Here is a 21,567-nt window from a genome sequence, read left to right as displayed (position 1 = left end):
TTGTAGTTTTGCAACAGCTGGAGGCACACTGTTACAACTCCCAGCATGCCCTTTGGTAGTCTCTGCATGATGGGTGTTGTAATTTTGCAACAGCTGGCTGCACACTTTTTCATAGAAAAAAAAGTGCCTCCAGCTGTCGCAAAACTATAACCCCCAGCATGCACAGACTACCAAAGGGTATGCTGGGAGTTGTATTTGGAACTCCAGCTGTTGCAAAACTACAACTCCCAGCATGCCCTTTGCCTGTGCATGCTGCGATTTGTTGCTAAGCAACAGCAGGAAGTGATCAGGCCTCACCTCCTGCTGGAGCCTTCTGCTGGGACTACCACGGCTGCTGCCGCCAATCCTGCTGCTCCTGTCGCCGCCACTGATCCCGAGGGGACCCCGCTGGACCAGGGCAAGGTAGGAGACCTCTGCCGTCGCCGATCTCCACCATCTTTGCCGTCCCGATCGCCGCCCAGCAGGGTCGTGATTGATTGGTCGTTCCGACCGATCAATCACGTGATCGTGAGGCGGCACCTGTGCCACCTCACTCCTGCTGGGTAAGGGTGAATGGGGCTGTCTCGGACAGCCCCATTCACCCTTTTTTCCGGGTCACCAGAGACCTGATTAACCCGGAAAAGTCGTTGGTCTGAATTGACCGACGATTTGCGGCGATCGCCGACATGGGGGGTCTCGGGACCTGTTGATAGATATCAGCCTGTTGATAGATATCAGCAGTCACCCAGGTCCGGGGACCGGAATTCCTACGGGCGTATCCATACGCCCTCAGTCCTTAAGGACTTTAAAATGGGGGCGTATGGATACACCCGGCGTCCTTAAGGGGTTAAACTTAGTACACCCAACAAATAAACAAACAAAAAACTTATCTCAAACTAAAATAAATGCCTTGGGAATTGTAGTTAATGTCAATTTTTCCAGTTCCTGCCACTGTCATGTACACTAATTCTCTGTTCTTATGCGTGTGTAAGATGTTCTGCCTGGCCAGTAGATACTCTTGCTAACTAAAAATAATGCACGTAATTAAAGGTGACCTAAGTAGGGTTTATCTGTTGTGTTCTAAGGATAAGAGCGTGTAGCCAATTGACCCTATTAGCCACCCATATTGGTATGAAGCCTCGGCCAAGCCAATATACTTCCAGTGTACTAAACAGGTAGCTAATATGGCACAAATGTATAGTGAGATTTCAATTGCCTAGTGAATCTAAATAAAAATGTATAGTGAGATTTCAATTGTCTAGTGAGCTAGAAAAAAAAAAGAAAAAAAAATGTTCAGTAGGATGTATCTCATGTGAATAATATCATCCAGTTACTAAATTCATGAATTAACCAATCCTGTTTGTGAGTTTACCCAAACCAATGTATGTACACCAAAAGAAAAATGTTAAGTAGGTTTATAGGTTGTACCCGACCTTCCCTACGTCCCTCTGTCTTAGGGGACTGACGTTGAGGCCGACTTATCTTAAGTAAGGGGGTTTTGGGTGTCCCGGTACCGTATTGCATACTGTACCTAGTGTAGAGATTCCCAAAGTCAGAGTAACTACGTTCAGGTAGGGTTACTCAGGTGGGACAGCCCCTAGTCGCCTCTCCTTAAGTCTAACTGTAATGTTAATAAATGTATATATTAATAATTATATCTATACTGCATAGAAATGTATAGAACTTACCTTGTTCAGCGTCGCAGGACCTTCGGTCAAGTGACCATGATAGTGACCTCTATGGTATGTTGCAGGACCTTAGGAGGTCCTTGGGTCACGTGTTACCCACAAATCTTTGTAATGGTTATTGACATCCGTATGGACCAATTAGCGTTAGTCCAGCCCCTGCCCATGTAAGGGAGCTGTGTCCAATTATCGCTCTCTTGGGTTGCTGCTCTCGTGGATGCCGGACTAACAGGACGGTGTGCTACGCAACTTTCAAAGACACGCTAGGCCTCAAAACCTACGGCCTCAGCAGAACCAAAATCGTGAGTTTTACTCTAATTCCTGCTAATGCTAGCGTGACTACTGGACTGCAACTAATTCCCCTAAATCCAGTGGAACAGCGCAATACCTTAAAAGACTTTTAATGCTAAAGTCCCAACCATTGTCAATCTCCAATAGAAACGGTTGTTATGCTAAGAGACTGTTATGTTAATGAAGCGTACAGAAAATCTTCCGTAAAAGTTAACACAGTTTACAGAAACCAGTGAGCCCAGGTGAGCCCAATTTAAAGAAAAACTAGTAAAGGTGGGCGTTCCCCTTTATAAAAGGGGTTCTCCAGTGCTTACACATCTTTTCCCCTATCCAAAGGATAGGGGATAAGATGCCTGATCGCGGGAGTCCCGCCGCTGGGGACCCCCGGGATCATGCACGCGGCACCCCGTTTGTAATCAGTCCCCAGAGCGTGTTCGCTCCGGGACTGATTACAGACGACCACCGGGCCGGCATCGTGTGACGTCACGCTCCGCCCCTCAATGCAAGCCTACAGGAGGGGGCATGACAGCTATCACGCCCCCTCCCGTAGGCTTGCATTCGAGGACTGATTACAAACGGGGTGCCGCGTGCATGATCCCGGGGGTCCCCAGCGGTGGGACTCCCACGATCAGGCATCTTATTCCCTATCCTTTAGATAGGGGAAAAGATGTGTAAGCACCGGAGAACCCCTTTAAGCAGAGCACCATTTTCAAGCAATATGGGGAAGAAAAAGGATCTCTCTGCTGCCGAAAAGAGTGAAATAGATTAATGCCTTGGACAAGGTATGAAAACATTATATATTTCATGAAAACTAAGGCATGATCATTGCACTATTAAGAGATTTGTGGCTGATTCAGAGCACAGACGGGGTTGTGCAGATAAAGGCACATTGAGGAAGATTTCTCTGATCAAGAGAGCAGCTGCTAACATACCATTACATAGCAGCAAACAGATATTTGAAGCTGCTGGTGCCTCTGGATTCCCACAGACATCAAGGTGTAGAGTCCTCATGAGTCTTGCAACTGTGCATAAACCTTATATTTGGCCAACACTAACCAATGCTCATGAGCAGAATCGGCTGCATTGGGCAGAAAAATACATGAAGACTAATTTTCAATTTTCAAACAGTCCTGTTTAACTGCTTAGCTGTTTAACTGCCGTGCAACCTTGGATGGTCCAGATGGATGGAGTAATGGATGGTTGATGGATGGCGCCCGGTTCCAACAAGGCTGCGAAATCAGCAAGGCGGTGGTAGAGTCATGTTTTGGGCCAGAATCATGGGAAGAGAGCTGGTTGGCCCCTTTAGGGTCCCAGAAGGTGTAAAGATGACCTCTGCAAAGTATGTGGAGTTTCGGACTGACCACTTTCTTCCGTGGTACAGAAGGAAGAACTATGCTTTTCGTAATAAAATCATCTTCATGCATGACAATGCACCATCTCATGCTGCAAAGAAAACCTCTGCATCAATGGATGCTATGGGGATAAAAAAAGAGAAAGTCATGGTGTGGTCTCCATCCTCCCCTGACCTCAACCCTATTGAGAACCTTTGGCGCATCCTCAAGCAAAAGATCTATGAGTGTGGGAGGCAGTTTACATCCAAACTGTCACGATTCGGCTTACATGGTAGTGGATCCTCTGTGTCAGCGAGGGATTGGCGTGGACCGTGCTGGTGGACCGATTCTAAGAGGCTACTGGTGTTCACCAGAGCCCGCCGCAAAGCGGGATGGTCTTGCTGCGGCAGTAGCAACCAGGTCGTATCCACTAGCAACGGCTCAACCTCGCTGACTGCTGAGAAGGCGTGGGACAGAAGGACTAGGCAGAGGCAAGGTCAGACGTAGCAGAAGGTCGGGGCAGGCGGCAAGGTTCGTAGTCAAGATGGATAGCAGGAGTTCAGGTAACACAGGCTTTGGACAACACTAAACTCTTTCACTGGCACAAGGCAACAAGATCCGGCAAGGGTGTGCAGGGGAAGTCATGTGATATAGCCAGGGAGCAGGTGGAAGCCAATTAAGCTAATTGGGCCAGGCACCAATCATTGGTGCACTGGCCCTTTAAGTCTCAGAGAGCCGGCACGCGCGCGCGCCCTAGAGAGCGGAGCCGCGCGCGCCAGCACATGACAGCGGGGGACCGGGACGGGTAAGTGACTTGGGATGCGATTCGCGAGCGGGTGCGTCCCGCTGTGCGAATCGCATCCCCGACGGCCATGTCAGTGCAGCGCTCCCGGTCAGCGGGACCGACCGGGGCGCTGCAGGGAGAGAGACGCCATGAGCGCTCCGGGGAGGAGCAGGGACCCGGAGCGCTCGGCGTAACAGTACCCCCCCCCCTTAGGTCTCCCCCTTTTTTTGTCCGACAACTGCTTTACCTGGGACGAGGACACCGGGAGTGAATGGAGGGTTTCCTCAAAGGCAGGCAGTACAGCAGGAGTGGGAATGGGGAGGGAGGGCAGAGGGCGAAGCCTGGCACGGGGCAGTGTGTCACCAGGACGGGGGCCATGAGGAGGCACTGAGGCTTGCCTGACGGGACTGGGAGGGGTGGAGAGGCACTTCCTATGGCAAGCAGAGTCCCAGTTCTTGATCTCCCCGGTGGTCCAGTCAAGGGTGGGAGAATGAAGCCGGAGCCATGGCAGACCGAGGAGGACCTCAGAGGTACAGTTGGGAAGGACGAAGAACTCAATCACTTCGTGATGGGGTCCAATACACATCAAGAGGGGTTCTGTGCGGTAACGCATGGTGCAATCCAATCTGACTCCGTTGACCGCGGAAATGTAGAGCGGCTTGACGAGACGGGTCACCGGGATGCAGAATTTATTCACCAAAGACTCCAAAATGAAATTCCCAGAGGCACCAGAGTCCAAGCAGGCCACGGCTGAGAGGGAGGAGTTGGCTGAAGGAGAAATCCGCACGGGCACCGTGAGACGTGGAGAAGCAGACTTTGAACCAAGAGACGCCACACCCACGTGAGCTGGGTGCGTGCGTGCGTTTCCTAGACGTGGAGGACGAATAGGGCAATCCACCAAGAAATGCTCGGTACTGGCACAGTACAGACAAAGATTTTCTTCCCTACGGCGATTCCTCTCTTCCTGGGTCAGGCGAGACCGATCCACTTGCATGGCCTCCTCGGAGGGAGGCCCAGGCGTAGACTGCAAAGGATGCTGTGGGAGAGGTGCCCAGAGATCTAAGTCTTTTTCCTGGCGGAGCTCCTGATGTCTCTCAGAAAAACGCATGTCAATGCGGGTGGCCAAATGGATAAGTTCTTGCAGGTTGGCAGGAATCTCTCGTGCGGCCAGCACATCCTTGATGCTACTGGATAGGCCTTTTTTAAAGGTCGCGCAGAGAGCCTCGTTATTCCATGATAATTCGGAAGCAAGAGTACGAAATTGGATGGCGTACTCGCCCACTGAAGAATTACCCTGGACCAGGTTCAGCAGGGCAGTCTCGGCAGAAGAAGCTCGGGCTGGTTCCTCGAAGACACTACGGACTTCAGCGAAGAAGGACTGGACTGTGGCTGTGGCAGGATCATTGCGGTCCCAGAGCGGTGTGGCCCAAGACAAGGCCTTTCCTGAAAGAAGGCTCACTACGAACGCCACCTTAGACCGTTCTGTAGGAAACAAGTCCGACAACATCTCCATATGCAGGGAACATTGAGACAGAAATCCACGGCAGAGTCTAGAGTCCCCATCAAATTTGTCCGGCAGGGACAAGCGGAGGCTAGGAGCGGCCACTCGCTGCGGAGGAGGTGCAGGAGCTGGCGGAGGAGATGGTTGCTGCTGTAGCAGAGGCAGAAGTTGCTGTAACGTGGCGGTCAACTGCGACAGCTGCTGTCCTTGTTGGGCAATCTGCTGCGATTGCTGAGCGACCACCGTGGTAAGGTCAGCGAGACTTGGCAGCGGCACCTCAGCGGAATCCATGGCCGGATCTACTGTCACGATTCAGCTTACAGGTAGTGGATCCTCTGTGTCAGCGAGGGATTGGCGTGGACCGTGCTGGTGGACCGGTTCTAAGAGGCTACTGGTGTTCACCAGAGCCCACCGCAAAGCGGGATGGTCTTGCTGCGGCAGTAGCAACCAGGTCGTATCCACTAGCAACGGCTCAACCTCGCTGACTGCTGAGAAGGCGTGGGACAGAAGGACTAGGCAGAGGCAAGGTCAGACGTAGCAGAAGGTCGGGGCAGGCGGCAAGGTTCGTAGTCAAGATGGATAGCAGGAGTTCAGGTAACACAGGCTTTGGACAACACTAAACGCTTTCACTGGCACAAGGCAACAAGATCCGGCAAGGGAGTGCAGGGGAAGTGATGTGATATAGCCAGGGAGCAGGTGGAAGCCAATTAAGCTAATTGGGCCAGGCACCAATCATTGGTGCACTGGCCCTTTAAGTCTCAGAGAGCCGGCGCGCGCGCGCCCTAGAGAGCGGAGCCACGCGCGCCAGCACATGACAGCATGGGACCGGGACGGGTAAGTGACTTGGGATGCGATTCGCGAGCGGGTGCGTCCCGCTGTGCGAATCGCATCCCCGACGGCCATGTCAGTGCAGCGCTCCCGGTCAGCGGGACCGACCGGGGCGCTGCAGGGAGAGAGACGCCGTGAGCGCTCCAGGGAGGAGCAGGAACCCGGAGCGCTCGGCGTAACACAAACAGCAGCTCTTGTAGGCTATTCTGACATCTTGCAAACAAATTCATGCAGAAACTGTCCAAAAACTCACAAGTTCAATAGATGCAAGACTTGTGAAGCTGCTATCAAATATGGGGTCCTATGTTAAAATGTAACGTAACCTGTTAAAATGTTTACAATGTTAAAATGTTGTTAAAAATGGGATTTAAATAGCTTTTGATTTCAGTAAATATGCTGCAAACACTACAAATGACAATTTTCAGTTCTTTACAACCTATAAAGTTTTTTGAAACTTACTGTGCGTAATAATTTGGAACAGTGCATTGTACATTTTATGTTTAAAAAAACACTGTTATCATTAGGAGGTTTATTCAATAAAATCTGAATTGTACTCTTAATAGTTGATAACATGAGAATTATGCTGACTGGTATTTACATCAATTATTTAGGTAAATAAGAAAAATATCATGTGCATCATAATTTGGAACAGGATGTATATTCACTTAAATATGTACTTAATCACTAGAAATGAGCGAATATTTGAAAAATTTGATTCAGCTGATTTGCCGAATTTTCCGAAAATATTTGGTTTGATACTAATTTATTTGCGGTGAATCGCTATAAAAAAACAGCTGTTTCTGGCCTACAGAGAGCCTTAATAGGGGTGTAGAACACTTTGCCTTGCTGTAACACACATTGGTTGTGTGCTGGGTTAGTGATATAATACTGTTATTCAGTATGACATGCTGATCAGAGGCGTCGTCATTAGAATAACTGTTGCAGAGCGGCACACTGACAGAGGCTGGAGGTGGCATCAGTATGAAGAGACCATATAGTGTCTGAATGACACAGTGTGGAGGTGGCAGCTGCATGAGCAGAACATATAGTGGCTGAATAACAGAGCGTGGAGTTGGCGGCAGCATGAGGAGACCACATAGTGGCTGAATGACACAGCCTGGAGTTGGCAGCAGCATATAGTGGCTGAATGACACAGCCTGGATTTTGCGGCAGCATGAGGAGAACATATAGTGGCTGAATGACACAGCCTGGAGGTGGCAGAAGCATGAGGAGACCATATAGTGGCTGAATGACACAGCGTGGAGGTGGCAGCAGCATGAAGAGAACATATAGTGGCTGAATGACACAGCCTGGAGTTGGCGGCAGCATGAGGAGACCACATATTGGCTGAATGACACAGACTGGAGTGGTGTGATGAGGGGCAACACCAGTACTCGGTGACAAAGGTGGGTGAAAAAAGGAGAATTTTGCATCAGATGTGTGGCATCAGGCGGGAGGCAGGATCAGAATAGTAGCTGAGACAGGTAGGCAGAAGAAAACGGTATTGAGGATATGCATTACGTAAAACGTAACTTTTAAAAATATATGTTTAGGGTACAAAATATGGACCCACATATTTTTTTTTTTTATCAAACAAAAGGAAAGGTGGGCAAAAAACACCATGTGCCACCTACACCACCAAGTATTGAGGTGATACAAAGACCTTTTTAAGGTGGAATGGAACAACGTATGGTCCATTGTAACCGGTGGGGTAAAAACTTCCCCTGCAAGGTCCTACTCTCATAGTTACATAGTTACATAGTTGGTATGGTTGAAAAAAGACATATGTCCATCAAGTTCAACCAGGGAGTTGAAGGGAAGGGTGTAAGGGGATAAGGGGAAGGGATGTTGTTTTATAACAGCATTATTAATTCTCTTCTTGGCAAGTGTTACTCACGCAGGAACCTCTCTCTATTTTCACCTAAAAAACACTGCCATTTTCCAGGATTTTTAGGTGTAAATAGGGATTGGTTCCTGTGTGGGGCCGCCCTCTTCAAGACGAGTAACACTTCCCCCGAAAAGGTGGAAGGGAACAATGTATAGTCCATTGTAGCAGGAGGTGCTAAAAACTTCCACTGTGAGACCCTACTCTCACCTTATTAATTCCCTTCTTGGCAAGTGTTACTCTAAAAAGGGCAGTCCCACACAGGAAACTCTCGATATTTCCACCTAAAAACCCTGGGAAATGGCAGTGTTTGTAGGGGGAAATAGGGAGAAGTTCCTGTATGGGACTGCCCTTTTTAGGGCGAGTAATACTTACCAAGAAGGGAATTAATAATACCAGAGTAGGGCCTTACAGGGGAATTTTTTACCCCCACCGGTTACAATGGACCATATGTTGTTCCCTTCCACCTTCCACCAGGTCTTTGCATCACATCAATAGTTGGTGGTGTAGGTGGCACAAGGTGTTTTTTCACACCTTTCCTTTTGTTTGATTTAAAAAACAAATTGGGTACATATATTTTATCCTAAGAAAAGTTAAGCTTTAGCTAATGCATATCCTCACTACATACTTGTGGTCTGATGCCAAGGAATGTCTGTAACTGGGGAGCAGCACCTTAAAGGGCAACTGCAGCACTAGCAAATTAGGGCCCAAATGTAATAATATCACAAGTTATATAAGTTTCTAAATGGGATCCATTACCTGGCTGGTCCCGTTTCTCCGCTATGCCGCCACCGGAAGTCTTCTCCTGGTCCCCTAACGCGGGTAGCGTCGACATATCATTCTCTATGGAGCCGCCATCTTGGTCGACGCTACGTCACAAATGCCCATAATGTGCCGGAGGATTGCTTCACTCCCCCTGCCGCTCATCGTGCCGGCCCCTCTCCTCCCATCTTATAAATATTCATAATGTTATTATGCGCTCAGCCCTGATTGGCTGAGCGCACAGTAGGGGCCGCTAGTGCTGGGCGGTATGGCCTAAAATGAATATCACAGTATTTTTTTTTTTATTATCGCGGTATCACGGTATTACCGCCTGTCCCCCCCCACCCCACGAGCGTGGTCCCTGTGCCCACTAGCGTTGTCACAAGAATGCCGAGCGTGAGCGCGATCGCTACCATCACCACTAGCGGGGTCCCTGTGCCCACTAGCGTTGTCACAAGAATGCCGAGCGTGAGCGCGATCGCTACCATCACCACTAGCGGGGTCCCTGTGCCCACTAGCGGTGTCACAAGAATGCAGAGCGTGGCTCTGTTCCCCGTCCCTGTCAGCTCTCAGGGTGCGGGAACAGATTTAAAAGCCTCGCACGCAGCTAACGTAGTACTGCGCATGCGCAGTACTACTCGAATAGCGTAGGGCTAATGCTAGGCTCCTAGCATTGCCTACGTTAGCCCTACGCTATTCGCGTAGTGCTGCGCCTGTGCAGTAATACGTTAGCCACACACGAGGCTTTTAAATCTGTTCCCATACCCTGAGAGCTGACAGGGACGGGGAACAGAGGCGCGCTCGGCATTCTTGTGACACCGCTAGTGGGCACAGGGACCCCGCTAGCGGTGATGGTAGCGATCGAGCTCGCGGGAGGCATTCTTGTGACACCGCTAGTGGGCACATGGATCCCACTAGCGGTGGGAATTAATCGTGCTCGCGGGGACACTGGCTGACAGGCACAGTGGGGGGAAACAGTAAATGGATTAGCTTCTATCGGGCCACAGAAGCACACCGGGATAAGTGAGGGCGCCGCGCTGGGCTCTACAATTCGTCTGGAGGGTGGGGTGGGGCCCGACCGGTATAGCGGTATGGGCAAAAATCCATACCGTGGGAGAAAAAAAAAACGGTATCCGGTTCATGCCATTATACCGCCCAGCACTTGGGGCCGCAGCCTATCAGTTCATGCGGTGAGGGTGGAGAGGGCTGATGAGCTGGGAGGGGGAGGATGGGAGGAGATAACCACAAGGGAAGGAGCTGTGGGCGTCACTTTATTATAATTTATTATAATTTCCTCGGGGGGGGGGGGGGAGAGGAGGGGGAGAGAGCAGCTAACAAGAAGCTGGCGCAGGGAGTCATGGGAAATGTAGTCTTTATGACATGGCTGCTTACTGCTACAGGTGGCAATTACAAGAGAATGGCTGGGCCAAATTTAACAAATGAGGTATCATTGGAAAGGTCTTTGAAAGAGCTATCAGATGAGGTAAACTTTTTTTTATGTATGAGCCCTGCAGATGTCCTTTAAATATGTTTAGCATTATCCAAGTTTGTGAAGTGTTGGTGTGGCACCATGGTCAATCTACTCTGATGCATTAGGCATTGGTGGGTGAAAACCCTGGCTGATCCATGCCTGATTCATCTTCACTAATGTCATTCTCTCCATATTTTTCATGTACAGATGAGTTCTCCTTGGGGTTACTATGGCCCCCGCCACACTAAACACCCACTCTGATGGCACACTACTGGCCGGGCAGGAAAGCTTTTCCAGGGAAAACTCTGCTAGTTGCGGCCACAAATCAAGTTTGGCTGCCCAGAAATCAAGCGGATCTTCAAGGTGTGTTGGCATGATAATGTCAAGGTATGCCATCACCTGCTGGCTCAGGTCCTGCTCCAGGTGTACCTGCTGCTGATGAGTTGCTTCACTATGCGGGTGAAGAAAGATACTCATCAGTGACTGCAGACTCAGGCTGCTGCTGATGGAGCTGGTACTGCTCCTGCCTCCCCAACCCTCCCCAGCAGCCGTGGCAGTGGAAGGTGAGCGTAAAGGGCCCCCTGAGTAAGACCTGCAAGAGGATGGACGATGGCGCAAATAGGCATCGGCCAACTGACTACGTAGGATGTCTCTGTAGTAGGTCAGTTTGTCCTCCCTCTCAGTGGGTGTAAAAAAGGCCCCCATTTTGTACCGGTAACAAGGGTCCAATAAGATGGAGAGCCAGAAGTCATCCCGCTGCCGAATGGTGACGATTCAGCGGTCACTACGCAAGCGAGCATGCATCGTGCCATTTGTGCAAGTGACTCAGAAGGACTCCCTGCCTCCATCTCCTCTGTCTCGCCTTTCTACTCCTCCTCTCCTGTCAGATGACTAGAAAAACAAAACCTAAACTGTGCTCCACTGTGCCCCTCCTCCTCCAGTTCAGCCCCCACAGGGCTCATGTGGCTATGAGATGTAGGCACCACATCTCCAGTGCCCTGACCAGCCATAGTTTCCAACACGTGTTGTAATATATGAAGCAGTGGAATGACATTGTTCATCCCAAAAGCCTGGCGACTGACTAATAATGTGGCTTTCTCAAAGGGCCTGAGCAAACCATGTGAAGAACAGCGTGACACCGCCATGCCTTGCACACATGGTATGCTGGTGGGGCACTGAGACTTGATCGTGCAGTGGAGGCTGAGGACACGGTGGAGGATGAGGAGGCGAGTTGCACACTGTCATAGGACCAATGGCCTGAGAGCGTGGAGGTGGAAGCGGCGTGACCTGTCCAAGTTGCTGTTGTGGCTGTGCAGGAACCACATTCACCCAGTGGGCCGAAAGGACATGTATTGTCCCTGACCGTAGTTACAGTTCCACACGTTGGCGCTGCCGTGCACTTTGGTACACACTGACAGGCTCAAGGACTGGCCCACCAACTCTTCCACAAAATTGTGCAGGGCTGGTACTGCCTTCTTCACAAAGAAATGACGGCTTGGGACTCTCCACCTCGGCTCGGCACAAGCCATCAGTTCTCAGCTACTTGGACAGGAGTACATTCAGCTTCTGTGCCGTTGGATGAGTGGGCGCATACTGTTGTCTCTTGGACAGGGCTTCGCCATTGGATTGCGGGCGTAATGACTGACTCGAAGTAGGAGGAGCAGGAGCATCTGGAGCAACAGAAGATGGGTATGACACATAGCTCCCTTCGGCTGAGGTGGTGGAGCCTTGGCTGGCTGAAACAGGGAGCGGTGTGCCAGTGGGTGATGCAACAGGCTGGACCACCACATCGCAGTCACGGTTCTCCCAGGCCGTTTTATGGTAACGCTGCATATGTTGACACAGGGCCGTGGTGCCAACATTGGGACAGTGGCCATGCTTCACCTTCTGCCGACACATCTTGCATGTGGCCAGGTTAACATCGAGCCACACCGCCGAGTATCTGATTTTCCCACTAACAGTCCACACTGATTGACTGCTACTGTCGCCAACTCCAGGAACCCCCTGTTCCACGACCTCACATGAAGGTAGGCTGCCACAAAGCAGGGGGTCTACCCTGAGCACGTTTTGCTCCAGACTTTCCACTTCTGCCACCATGTTGACTGCCAACCATGCTACCACCTTGCTTGCTCAGCTGCTGCCTCACGGGGCAACCTGCAACCCTCTTCTCCTGATGATGATGATGAAGCCCCATCTGCCACCGGCTCCCAAGTGCGATCGGCTTCATCATCATCGAGTTGTGTCTGCTCATCACTGATGTCCTCCTCAGGTTCCTCAACAGTGTCTACTTGCCCGCCTAGCGAAGGAATCGGTGGATGTCTCCTCCACTTCTTGGCTGGGCAGTAGCTGCTGACTGTCGCCTTAATTGTCCTCACTAAATAGTGGAGCTCAACCCACAGCATAAGATACTTCTGTGGGGGAGGGAACAGCATAGGACAGAGGTATTGGTAGGACAGGGACAGCTCCCGGGCCATGCCAACTGAGGGTTGTGTTTGAGTAACCCACCGACTGTTGACTGGTGGTGTGAGATGTCACTTGCGATGAAGTAGATGACCGTGTTAACCAATCGATGACGGCAGATGGGTTCCTGGTCGAGACACGACCGCTTGCCGATATTGGGAGCTCAGGCCTCTTGCTGCGACTCCTCCTGCCAATCGGCCCTAGTCTGCTGTTACCTCAGCCTGATGAATATAGGCCTCTGCTACTCCTCTGTGAATGTTCTGGGACTCCTCTGCATGACATACTTAGTGAGTATATGAGGGGAGTACAATACGCTTCACTACGCTTAAAATTGTTTTTGTGTACAACACCAGCAGGTGTGTAATTTTGGCTGTCCTTTTACAGTATCTAGGCCCTTAAGGCTAGGTTCACACTACAGAATTTCCACCTGCAATTCCACTTTGAAATGTATTGTATAGTGAATGAGTTTCCGTTCACAAATTCACACTTTGGAATTTGTGAATGGAAAATCCACTTGGAAATTTCCGCCTGAAGAATGGCGTTGCTCATTCTTCAGGTGGATATACTCGGAACATATTGCAGTCTATTGGAGACTGATTCAGTCGGCGCTGGCCGCACTCGGAATCTCTGGGTGGAAACTTTCTGCCCGGAGATTCCACAGTGTGAACCTAGCCTAAGACTTTAACAGGAACAAAATAGTACCACTTAGATGCATGTATGTGATATGCACTTATGAGGGTAGGACAATGCGCTCCAGTACGCTTAAAACAGTATTCGTGTACAACATCAGCCAGTGTGTACTTTTGGCTGGCCTTTCACAGTATCTAGGTCCTTAAGACTTTAACAGGAACAAAATAGTACACCACTTAGATGTACGTATGTGGTATGCACTTATGAGGGGAGGACAATGTGCTCCAGTACGCTTAAAAAAGTATTTGGGTGCAACACCAGCAGTACACACCAGTGCTGCAGCACACAGTCACTGTGTACTACACCCAACATTGTACTCTCTCTCTCAATCTCACTCCCTTCCCTATCAGTGCTTCTAGGCTGGATTTGGACTTGAGGTGAATCGCTGCTGTAAAAAAGCTTTACTGTGCAAAACACTGCTCTCTTTCCCTCTCTGTAATAGAATGCTGTAGTGACTGGAAGGTGAATCGCTGCTGGAAAAATGCTTTTCTGTTCAACACACACTGCTGTCTGTCCCTCTCTCTCTCTCTCTCTGTAATAAAAGGCTGAAGTAACTGGCCACCAGATGGCTGACGATTATATAGGGCTGTGACATCACAGGGGTGACTGTCTGCTGATAGGCTGCATGCTGCATGTGATTCAGAGTCCTCTTGCCTACCCTTGTTCCCACTTCCCAGGATTCCTTGCCCCATGTCCTCACATGTGGATCCGCCATTTTAGATGCCCTGAAGCCTGGATCAAACTAAATGGAGTTTAATGAAGCGATTTGTGGCGATATTTGCATTCGTTGCAAATCAAAATTTTCCTAAAATTCGTAACGAATTTGGATTCATCAGATTCGATTCGCTCATCCCTATTTATCATGTCTGTTTTATCAATGTGTATTTAATTAATTTATAATCTCATTAGCCCTGCATGGCTTTAACTACTCTGCTCTTTGTATCACTTATTGCTTGCAAATGGCTGGGTGAGCCAGCTGAAATGTCTCCTGCATATTTGTTAATAAAGACTGGAATTTTCACCATTTGGGAGTGCTGCTCTCCTTTGCAAGCTATGTGAATTTTGAGCTTGACTACCTAGAAGCTTATACAGATTGCACCCCGACACTTTGAATTTTGGTGAGCTGCTTTCCTTGGAATTCTATCTATCTATTTTTGGGTTGAGATGATGGAGAGTGGTGAGTAGGGGCCAACTCCAAAACATATAGCTGCAGTGTGGGCATTATACTTATAAACATTTATCTTTCACTTAGCACCAGTGTTAAAAAATAAATAAAAATAAAAACATTTCTATTATTTAGCATTTATAAAAAACTGACATTAACGGCGCAAACTGTTTAAAAGTTGTAGACGTAAAAAATGTGCACTAGAACCATTCAAATTATTAGAACTACACCACCCTGCATTATATTTGGTGTAAGTACACATTTTTCACTACACAAAATAAAAGGGTAAAAAAGTTTACCTACACAGATCTTGATAAATTCCTGCCACTGTCTTATTCTGTGGCTTTAATGTGCAGCACAGTTTATGATTGTAGGCTTGGGGTACATTGACATATGAATAAGTACTGTAACTTAGAAAACAATAACACCACACTGCTTTAGTTAGGCTAAAAATAAAGGGGTGATATTTATCATGTGCGATTAGTTAGCAATTTGGCAAAAAACAGCAAATATTTGCACAATCTCCACGTAAACTGCTGGTGATTTTCTATTTTTTGCAGCTTTCACCGCTGCTCGCGAAAAGGCCCTGTTTGCCAGATTTGTGCCAGTTTACGCTGGCAAATCAGCGTAAAATGCGGATGAAATCTCAGCTAGCTCAGAGCCTCTGCCTCTACATAAATGAGCCCATGAACTAGCAGCAGAGCCTGTGCACTGGAGAAGGCTTGATAAATGCCCCCCCCCCCCCAAAGCGTAATAAAAATAAAAATAATATATGTCCCCAAAAAAATGTATTGGTAAGAAAAAAGACATATCTGGAATCCCAAAAATTATAACTTCCCATAGGATGAAGTTAACATTATTTATATAGCATGGCAAACTGAATAAAAAATAAATAAATAAATAAATAAATAAATAAAAACTGTCTAAAAAAACAATGCTTTTTTTCATTTCCTCACCTACCATAAGAAATAATGTCAGTCTGTATATTATGTTTACCTTTAAAATTGTGATTCTAAAAAATACAACTTGTTCCTCAAAATCAATTCTGTATACAAATTTGCTTAGTCTTGAAGACAAATGTGTAACTTGAGTGGGTGCAAAGGTAGCAGCTACACCTAGATCCAAATCCCTGAGAAGCCAAAGACCCCGCTGCCACATAAGGAAACGCTTGTCATATAAATTGCACAAGACAGGCGAGGGCCCTGAAACAAAATTTGCACTAGGGCCAGGGTCAACAATAGGGTGATAGATTGTGCTTGTGGAAATTACATAAAGTGATGGTAAAGAGATGACAATGTGGTAGGGACTGTAAAACACTGAAGAAAATCTACCATATTGTAAAGAAATTGATAGGGCTGCCATACAAACTTGATCCACAGTCGTGGACCCTGAGATATAAAGAATAAATACTGTATGTACATCCTTATAGTTATAGGGTCTGCAATCACTTATAATTTCCTTTGGTCTTGTTTTTTTACTCAGCACAAGAAAATGTTCGCAATTAGGAATGATCGCACTTGGATTGAAAAATTTGCCGATGAGATAGAAGAATCTGAAGTTCCTGATACATGGAGTTTAAATGTGGATACAAACCTTCAGAAAAACACCAATGCTAAATACTTTTCACAGAACACTTTTGGCAGGTAAAAAAAGAGCTCAAAGATTTAAATAATACATTAGGAAAGTATATGGAGGTGTTTAAAATACAGGTTTTTACTAGTACAACATCTGGACCATAAAACGCAGCGCAGAATTCCACAAAAAAAATCCGCACCGACATTCCACTGCAGCAGAGTCCCATTCATTTCAATGGGATTCTGCTGCATGGTAGATGTTTCTGCTGTGAACATCCTGATTCTGGTGTCAGCAGAAAGAATAGACATATCAGAAATGCATTGCTGTCTTTGTGATGGTGCATTTCTGAATGGTCCTAGCGCCTGACGGACTTTTCAAATGAGCGGAATGTCAGTCGGTGTTTTTCGATGGAAATTCTGTACATTTTACGCCTGTGTGAACATAGCTTACGACTTTGTGTAAGAACAGCAATTGGGTCCTTTATAGGTCCCCATGGATGACTGTATGGCAGTTCTCAGATCCCTATTGCAGACACTTTTGACTGTGGTGATCAAAGATACAAAGGCCAGGATTACAGCTTACGCCTATCCCTGCTGTCACAGTGCGAGCTGAGCTGTCATTACACAGCTATGCATCGGCTCCATTATGATACGGGACATTCATGCAGGGCAATGGGGGGTATTTATCAAAGGATTTATGTGTTTTTTTCACATAACTTTGGTGCAATACTTTGGCGCAGTGTCTTTTTGCACCAAAGTTTGGCGCATCTTCTCCACTGTCATTTTTACAACTTTCTCAAAATCACATGGTCCTGTGTGTGATTTTAACTTTAGTCAGTAATTCATCATTTTCGCCAATCGATCTTTGGCGCAATTTTGGCGCAAATCCCCGCCAAGAAATTTTGCACATGGAAAACACACTTAGCAATGTCAGAAAATGTAAAGGCGTCAAAATACATTAAAACAATTTTTTTGTGAAAGCAGCGACTCCTCCAGGGCTGCTCAATACTATCCTGCGACATAGTTGTCTCTGAGGGACCTTCACCCTCCGTTGAGCCAGCATTGGACATGGCCGCACAGGTTCAGGAAAGGTAAGCACTAAAGCAGTGGTCTCCAACTTGCGGACCTCCAGATGTTGCAAAACTACAACTCCCAGCATGCCCGGACAGCCCATGCTGGGAATTGTAGTTTTGCAACATCTGGAGGTCTGCAGGTTGAAGACCACTGCACTAAAGTAAAAAAAAAAAACTACCCAAGTTGAAAATAAAACCCATTTCACATGGTGGCTATAAACCCCACAAAAGAAAATAACTCATGTCGCTTGCTGATATACTGCAGGAGGGACTCCGAAATGGCTGCTCTGCAGGGTAAAATACGCGTCCTCTGTGGGGGTAAGTTCTGTGTAAAAGGCGCTGTGAACAGCTGATTTCAACATTTGAGCCAAAATTACTAACAACTCGCACCAAATGATAAATTTGGTGCATGTCCACGAAAACCAAAGTGAAAAAAAGGGGTAAAAAGAAACTTTCAGCAGTCAAAATTTATAAATCCCCCCCAATGTGTATGGGCATTGCTTCTTTGTCCATGTCTACTTTCCATAATTATTCTTTTTATTCCTTACAGCCCAATGTACGATCTTACTATCTATTAAAATAAGAGATATCACCAAACTGGGCTAATCTCACTCTCTCCAGTAGGGGAATTGGTCGTTTTTATGGTATGTGCACCCCTGACTATACACAAAACCAAAAATGTGACCAAAGAATGCTGACAGAGTTACAAGTTCTCAACCGATCCCCCATTTTCTGCTTTTTGACAGAGAACTATTAATAGTGGTTTAGGTACGGTATATCTGATATGTATATATTTTTTCTTTTTTTTTCTTAGCTTTCAATGCTTTTATTGTAAACGCAAATGGAACTCTTCTAAAGTATTCATACTGTTCCGGATGGTTCTAAACAAATACCAGAAATATGGTATTGTAACAATGAGGATCTTCAAACAAGGATGTCAGTCATGTGGCAGTAACACAATGCAAGAGCCTATAATATCATATGAAAACGGAAAAAGAGTCATCAGCAATGTAGTCAGTCATATCCAGAAGGTGTTTTATGGCAAGAGAAATGTGAATGATGACTATCCACCTAACAGTTATGGCAAGCAGGAGGGCCCACATGATAAAGAGCACTGTGAGGCTTGCAAATTCAATCTGTGTGATAGTCAGCAGACCACGTCCCCTCAAGAAACTGGCGTTATTGTCGGTGGTGTGTTATCTGCTCTGCTCGGTGTCGGCGCATTAGCATTAATGTACCTAGCAAAAGATTAACTCTTTGTAAAAACATACTGATAGGATCGTTTGGAATGTAGATTGTGAGCCCTATTAGGGAAAGAAAGCAATGTAAAATCTCTGTACAGCCCTGTGGAATATGTTGCTGATATATAAATAAAGAAATTGTACTTCACTTCTCCTACCGCCATATTTCTTGTCAATGTGGCTGCAAGACAAAAAAGAGAAAAAAAGCGTAGAGGTGAAAAAAATGCAAAGACATGAAATTTTATTCAGTTACTATTTGTAAAAAGAAATAAGCACGTTGTTTGAAGTCTTTAAAATTACCACATGACACCTAGAGAAAGCTCTTGGAGGCCTCCGGGGGCCCTTACACACCAACTACGGGACCTGACCGGTCCAGAGAACAGCAATCCAACACTGTTCTTCCCAGCTCTCTACTGCGCCTACACTGTGCCCCCTGTAACCCATTTTAATACACTGTGCTTCATATTCACTGAGGCCTATATATGAATTAATATGCTGTGCCCCAAAATATAAATTAATCATATACTGTGACCCCACAAATGCATGAATATATTTTGTCCCTTATATAAATTAATTATACACTGTGCCCCACTTACAGTATAAATAACTTATGTACTGTTTTCTCATATATAAATTTATTATACACTGTGTCCCCATATATGAACTTATTATACACTGTGTACCCATGTATAAACTTACTATACACTATGCCTCCATATATAAATTATTATGAAATGTGCCTCATACGTGAAAGAATAATACACATATGAATAACTTATATACTATGTCCCTATATATGAATTAATTATACACTATGCCCCCATATATATAGTACATATACAATGTGACTGTCACGATTCGGCAGGCTGGAGGTGGATCCTCTGTGTCAGAGAGGGATTGGCGTGGACCGTGTCGGTGGACCGGTTCTAAGTTACTACTGGTTTTCACCAGAGCCCGCCGCAAAGCGGGATGGTCTTGTAGCGGCGGTAGCAACCAGGTCGTATCCACTGGCAATGGCTCAACCTCTCTGACTGCTGAGATAGGCATGGTACAAGGGATAAGGCAAGAGCAAGGTCGGACGTAGCAGAAGGTAAGGGCAGGCAGCAAGGATCGTAGTCAGGGGCAACGGCAGGAGGTCTGGAACACAGGCTAGGAACACACAATGAAAGGCTTTCTCTGGCACAAGGGCAACAAGATCCGGCCGGGAAGTGCAGGGGAAGTGAGGTATAAGTAGGGAGTGCACAGGTGCAAGCTAATCAAGGTGATTGGGCCAGGCACCATCATTGGTGCACTGGCCCTTTAAATTGCAGAGACCCGGCTCGCGCGCGCCCTAAGGAGCGGGGCCGAGCGCACAGGGACAACACAGACGGGGAACGGGTCAGGTACGGGGACCGAGATGCGCATCGCGAGCGGGCGCGTCCCGCATCGCGAATCGCATCCCGGCTGGGAGCAATATCACAGCGCACCCGGTCAGCAGGTCTGACCGGAGCGCTGCGAATAAAAGAACGCTGCGAGCGCTTCGGGGAGGAGCAGGGACCCGGAGCGCTCGGCGTAACAGTACCCCCCCCCTTGGGTCTCCCCCTCTTCTTGGAGCCTGAGAACCTGAGGATAAGACTTTTGTCCAGGATGTTGTCCTCAGGTTCCCAAGATCTCTCCTCTGGGCACTTAACTACAAAGGGTCCAAGATAACGTGGTCCCAGATTAAAACTGGGGACACGGAAGCGGATATACTTGGTGGAGAGCCACACAAAAACAGGAGGAGTTCTTCTTTTTTCTTCGGCAAGCTTCTTCACCCGGGATGAGGCTAGTATGAGGGATTTTAGAGTCTTTTTCCAGACGGTGGCGAAGCCCCGGGAAACCTCATCAACAGCGGGCACACAAGAAGGCGTGGGAGTGGGGAGGGAGGGAAGAGGGTAAAGCTTGGCACGGGGCAGAGTGTTAACAGGATGGGGGCTGTGAGGAGGAGACACAGCATAGTCCAGATAGGCCTTGGGGAGACCAGGTAAAGGAGGAGACACAGAGGTTTGACTGACGGGACTGGGAGCAGACGTGAGGCATTTTCTGTGGCAAGAAGCACCCCAGCTCTTGATCTCCCCGGTGGTCCAGACAAGGGTAGAGGAGTGGCATTGGAGCCATGGCAGACCGAGGAGGACTTCAGAGGAGCATTTGGGCAAAACAAAAAGTTCAATTTTTTCGAGATGCAGTTCCATGCTCAAGAGCAGGGGTTCTGTGCGGTAACGCACAGTGCAGTATAGAAGTAAATCTTTCTTTCTGCGGCGAGTCCTCTCTTCAGGGGTCAGGCGAGACCGATCCACTTGCATAGCCTCCTCGGCGGGAGGCACAGGGGGGGATTGCAAAGGATACCGTGAGAGAGGTGCTCCGAGCGGTGTGGCACATGGCAGGGCCTTCCCAGGCAGGAGACCACGGCAGAGTCTAGAGTCCCCATCAAATTTGTCCGGCAGGGACAAGCAGGGGTTAGGAGCGGCCGGTCACTGCGGAGGAGTTGCAGGAGCCGGCGGAGGAGATGGTTGTTGCTGTTGCAGCTGCTGTGTCTGTGACTGAAGTTGCTGTATCTGCGGCAGCAGCTGCTGTATCTGTGACTGAAGTTGCTGTGTCACGGTGGTCAAGTATGACAGCTGGTGATTTCGTTGGGTGATCATTAGGGATTGCTGGGCGATCACCGTGGAAATGTCGGCAAGACTTGACAGCGGCACCTCAGCGGAATCCAGGGCCGGATCTACTGTCACGATTCGGCAGGCTGGAGGTGGATCCTCTGTGTCAGAGAGGGATTGGCGTGGACCGTGTCGGTGGACCGGTTCTAAGTTGCTACTGGTTTTCACCAGAGCC

General features: G+C 47.9%; 1 protein-coding gene across 6 annotated transcripts in view; it reads left to right on the top strand.

The window, feature by feature from the left end:
- Positions 1–18,868, top strand: part of LOC130361869 (receptor-transporting protein 4-like) — a 54,137-nt gene extending 35,269 nt beyond the window's left edge. For 4 of the 6 annotated variants that reach the window (XM_056565475.1, XM_056565476.1, XM_056565474.1 and 1 more), the window contains 2 exons: positions 16,315–16,475; positions 18,294–18,868. In XM_056565475.1, the coding sequence (XP_056421450.1) occupies positions 16,324–16,475; positions 18,294–18,732 (591 nt within the window). In that variant the 5' untranslated portion in view covers positions 16,315–16,323 and the 3' untranslated portion in view covers positions 18,733–18,868. Of the gene's footprint in view, positions 1–292; positions 403–14,343; positions 14,786–16,314; positions 16,476–18,293 lie in introns of those variants that run through there. The other 2 variants (XM_056565477.1, XM_056565479.1) reach the window with 2 other exon arrangements.
- Positions 18,869–21,567: the final 2,699 nt, after the last annotated feature.

Source organism: Hyla sarda, chromosome 3 (genome assembly GCF_029499605.1).
Source record: "Hyla sarda isolate aHylSar1 chromosome 3, aHylSar1.hap1, whole genome shotgun sequence".
Taxonomy (NCBI): domain Eukaryota; kingdom Metazoa; phylum Chordata; class Amphibia; order Anura; family Hylidae; genus Hyla; species Hyla sarda.
Note: the sequence above shows the minus strand (reverse complement) of the source record. Positions and strands in the feature narration are given on the sequence as shown.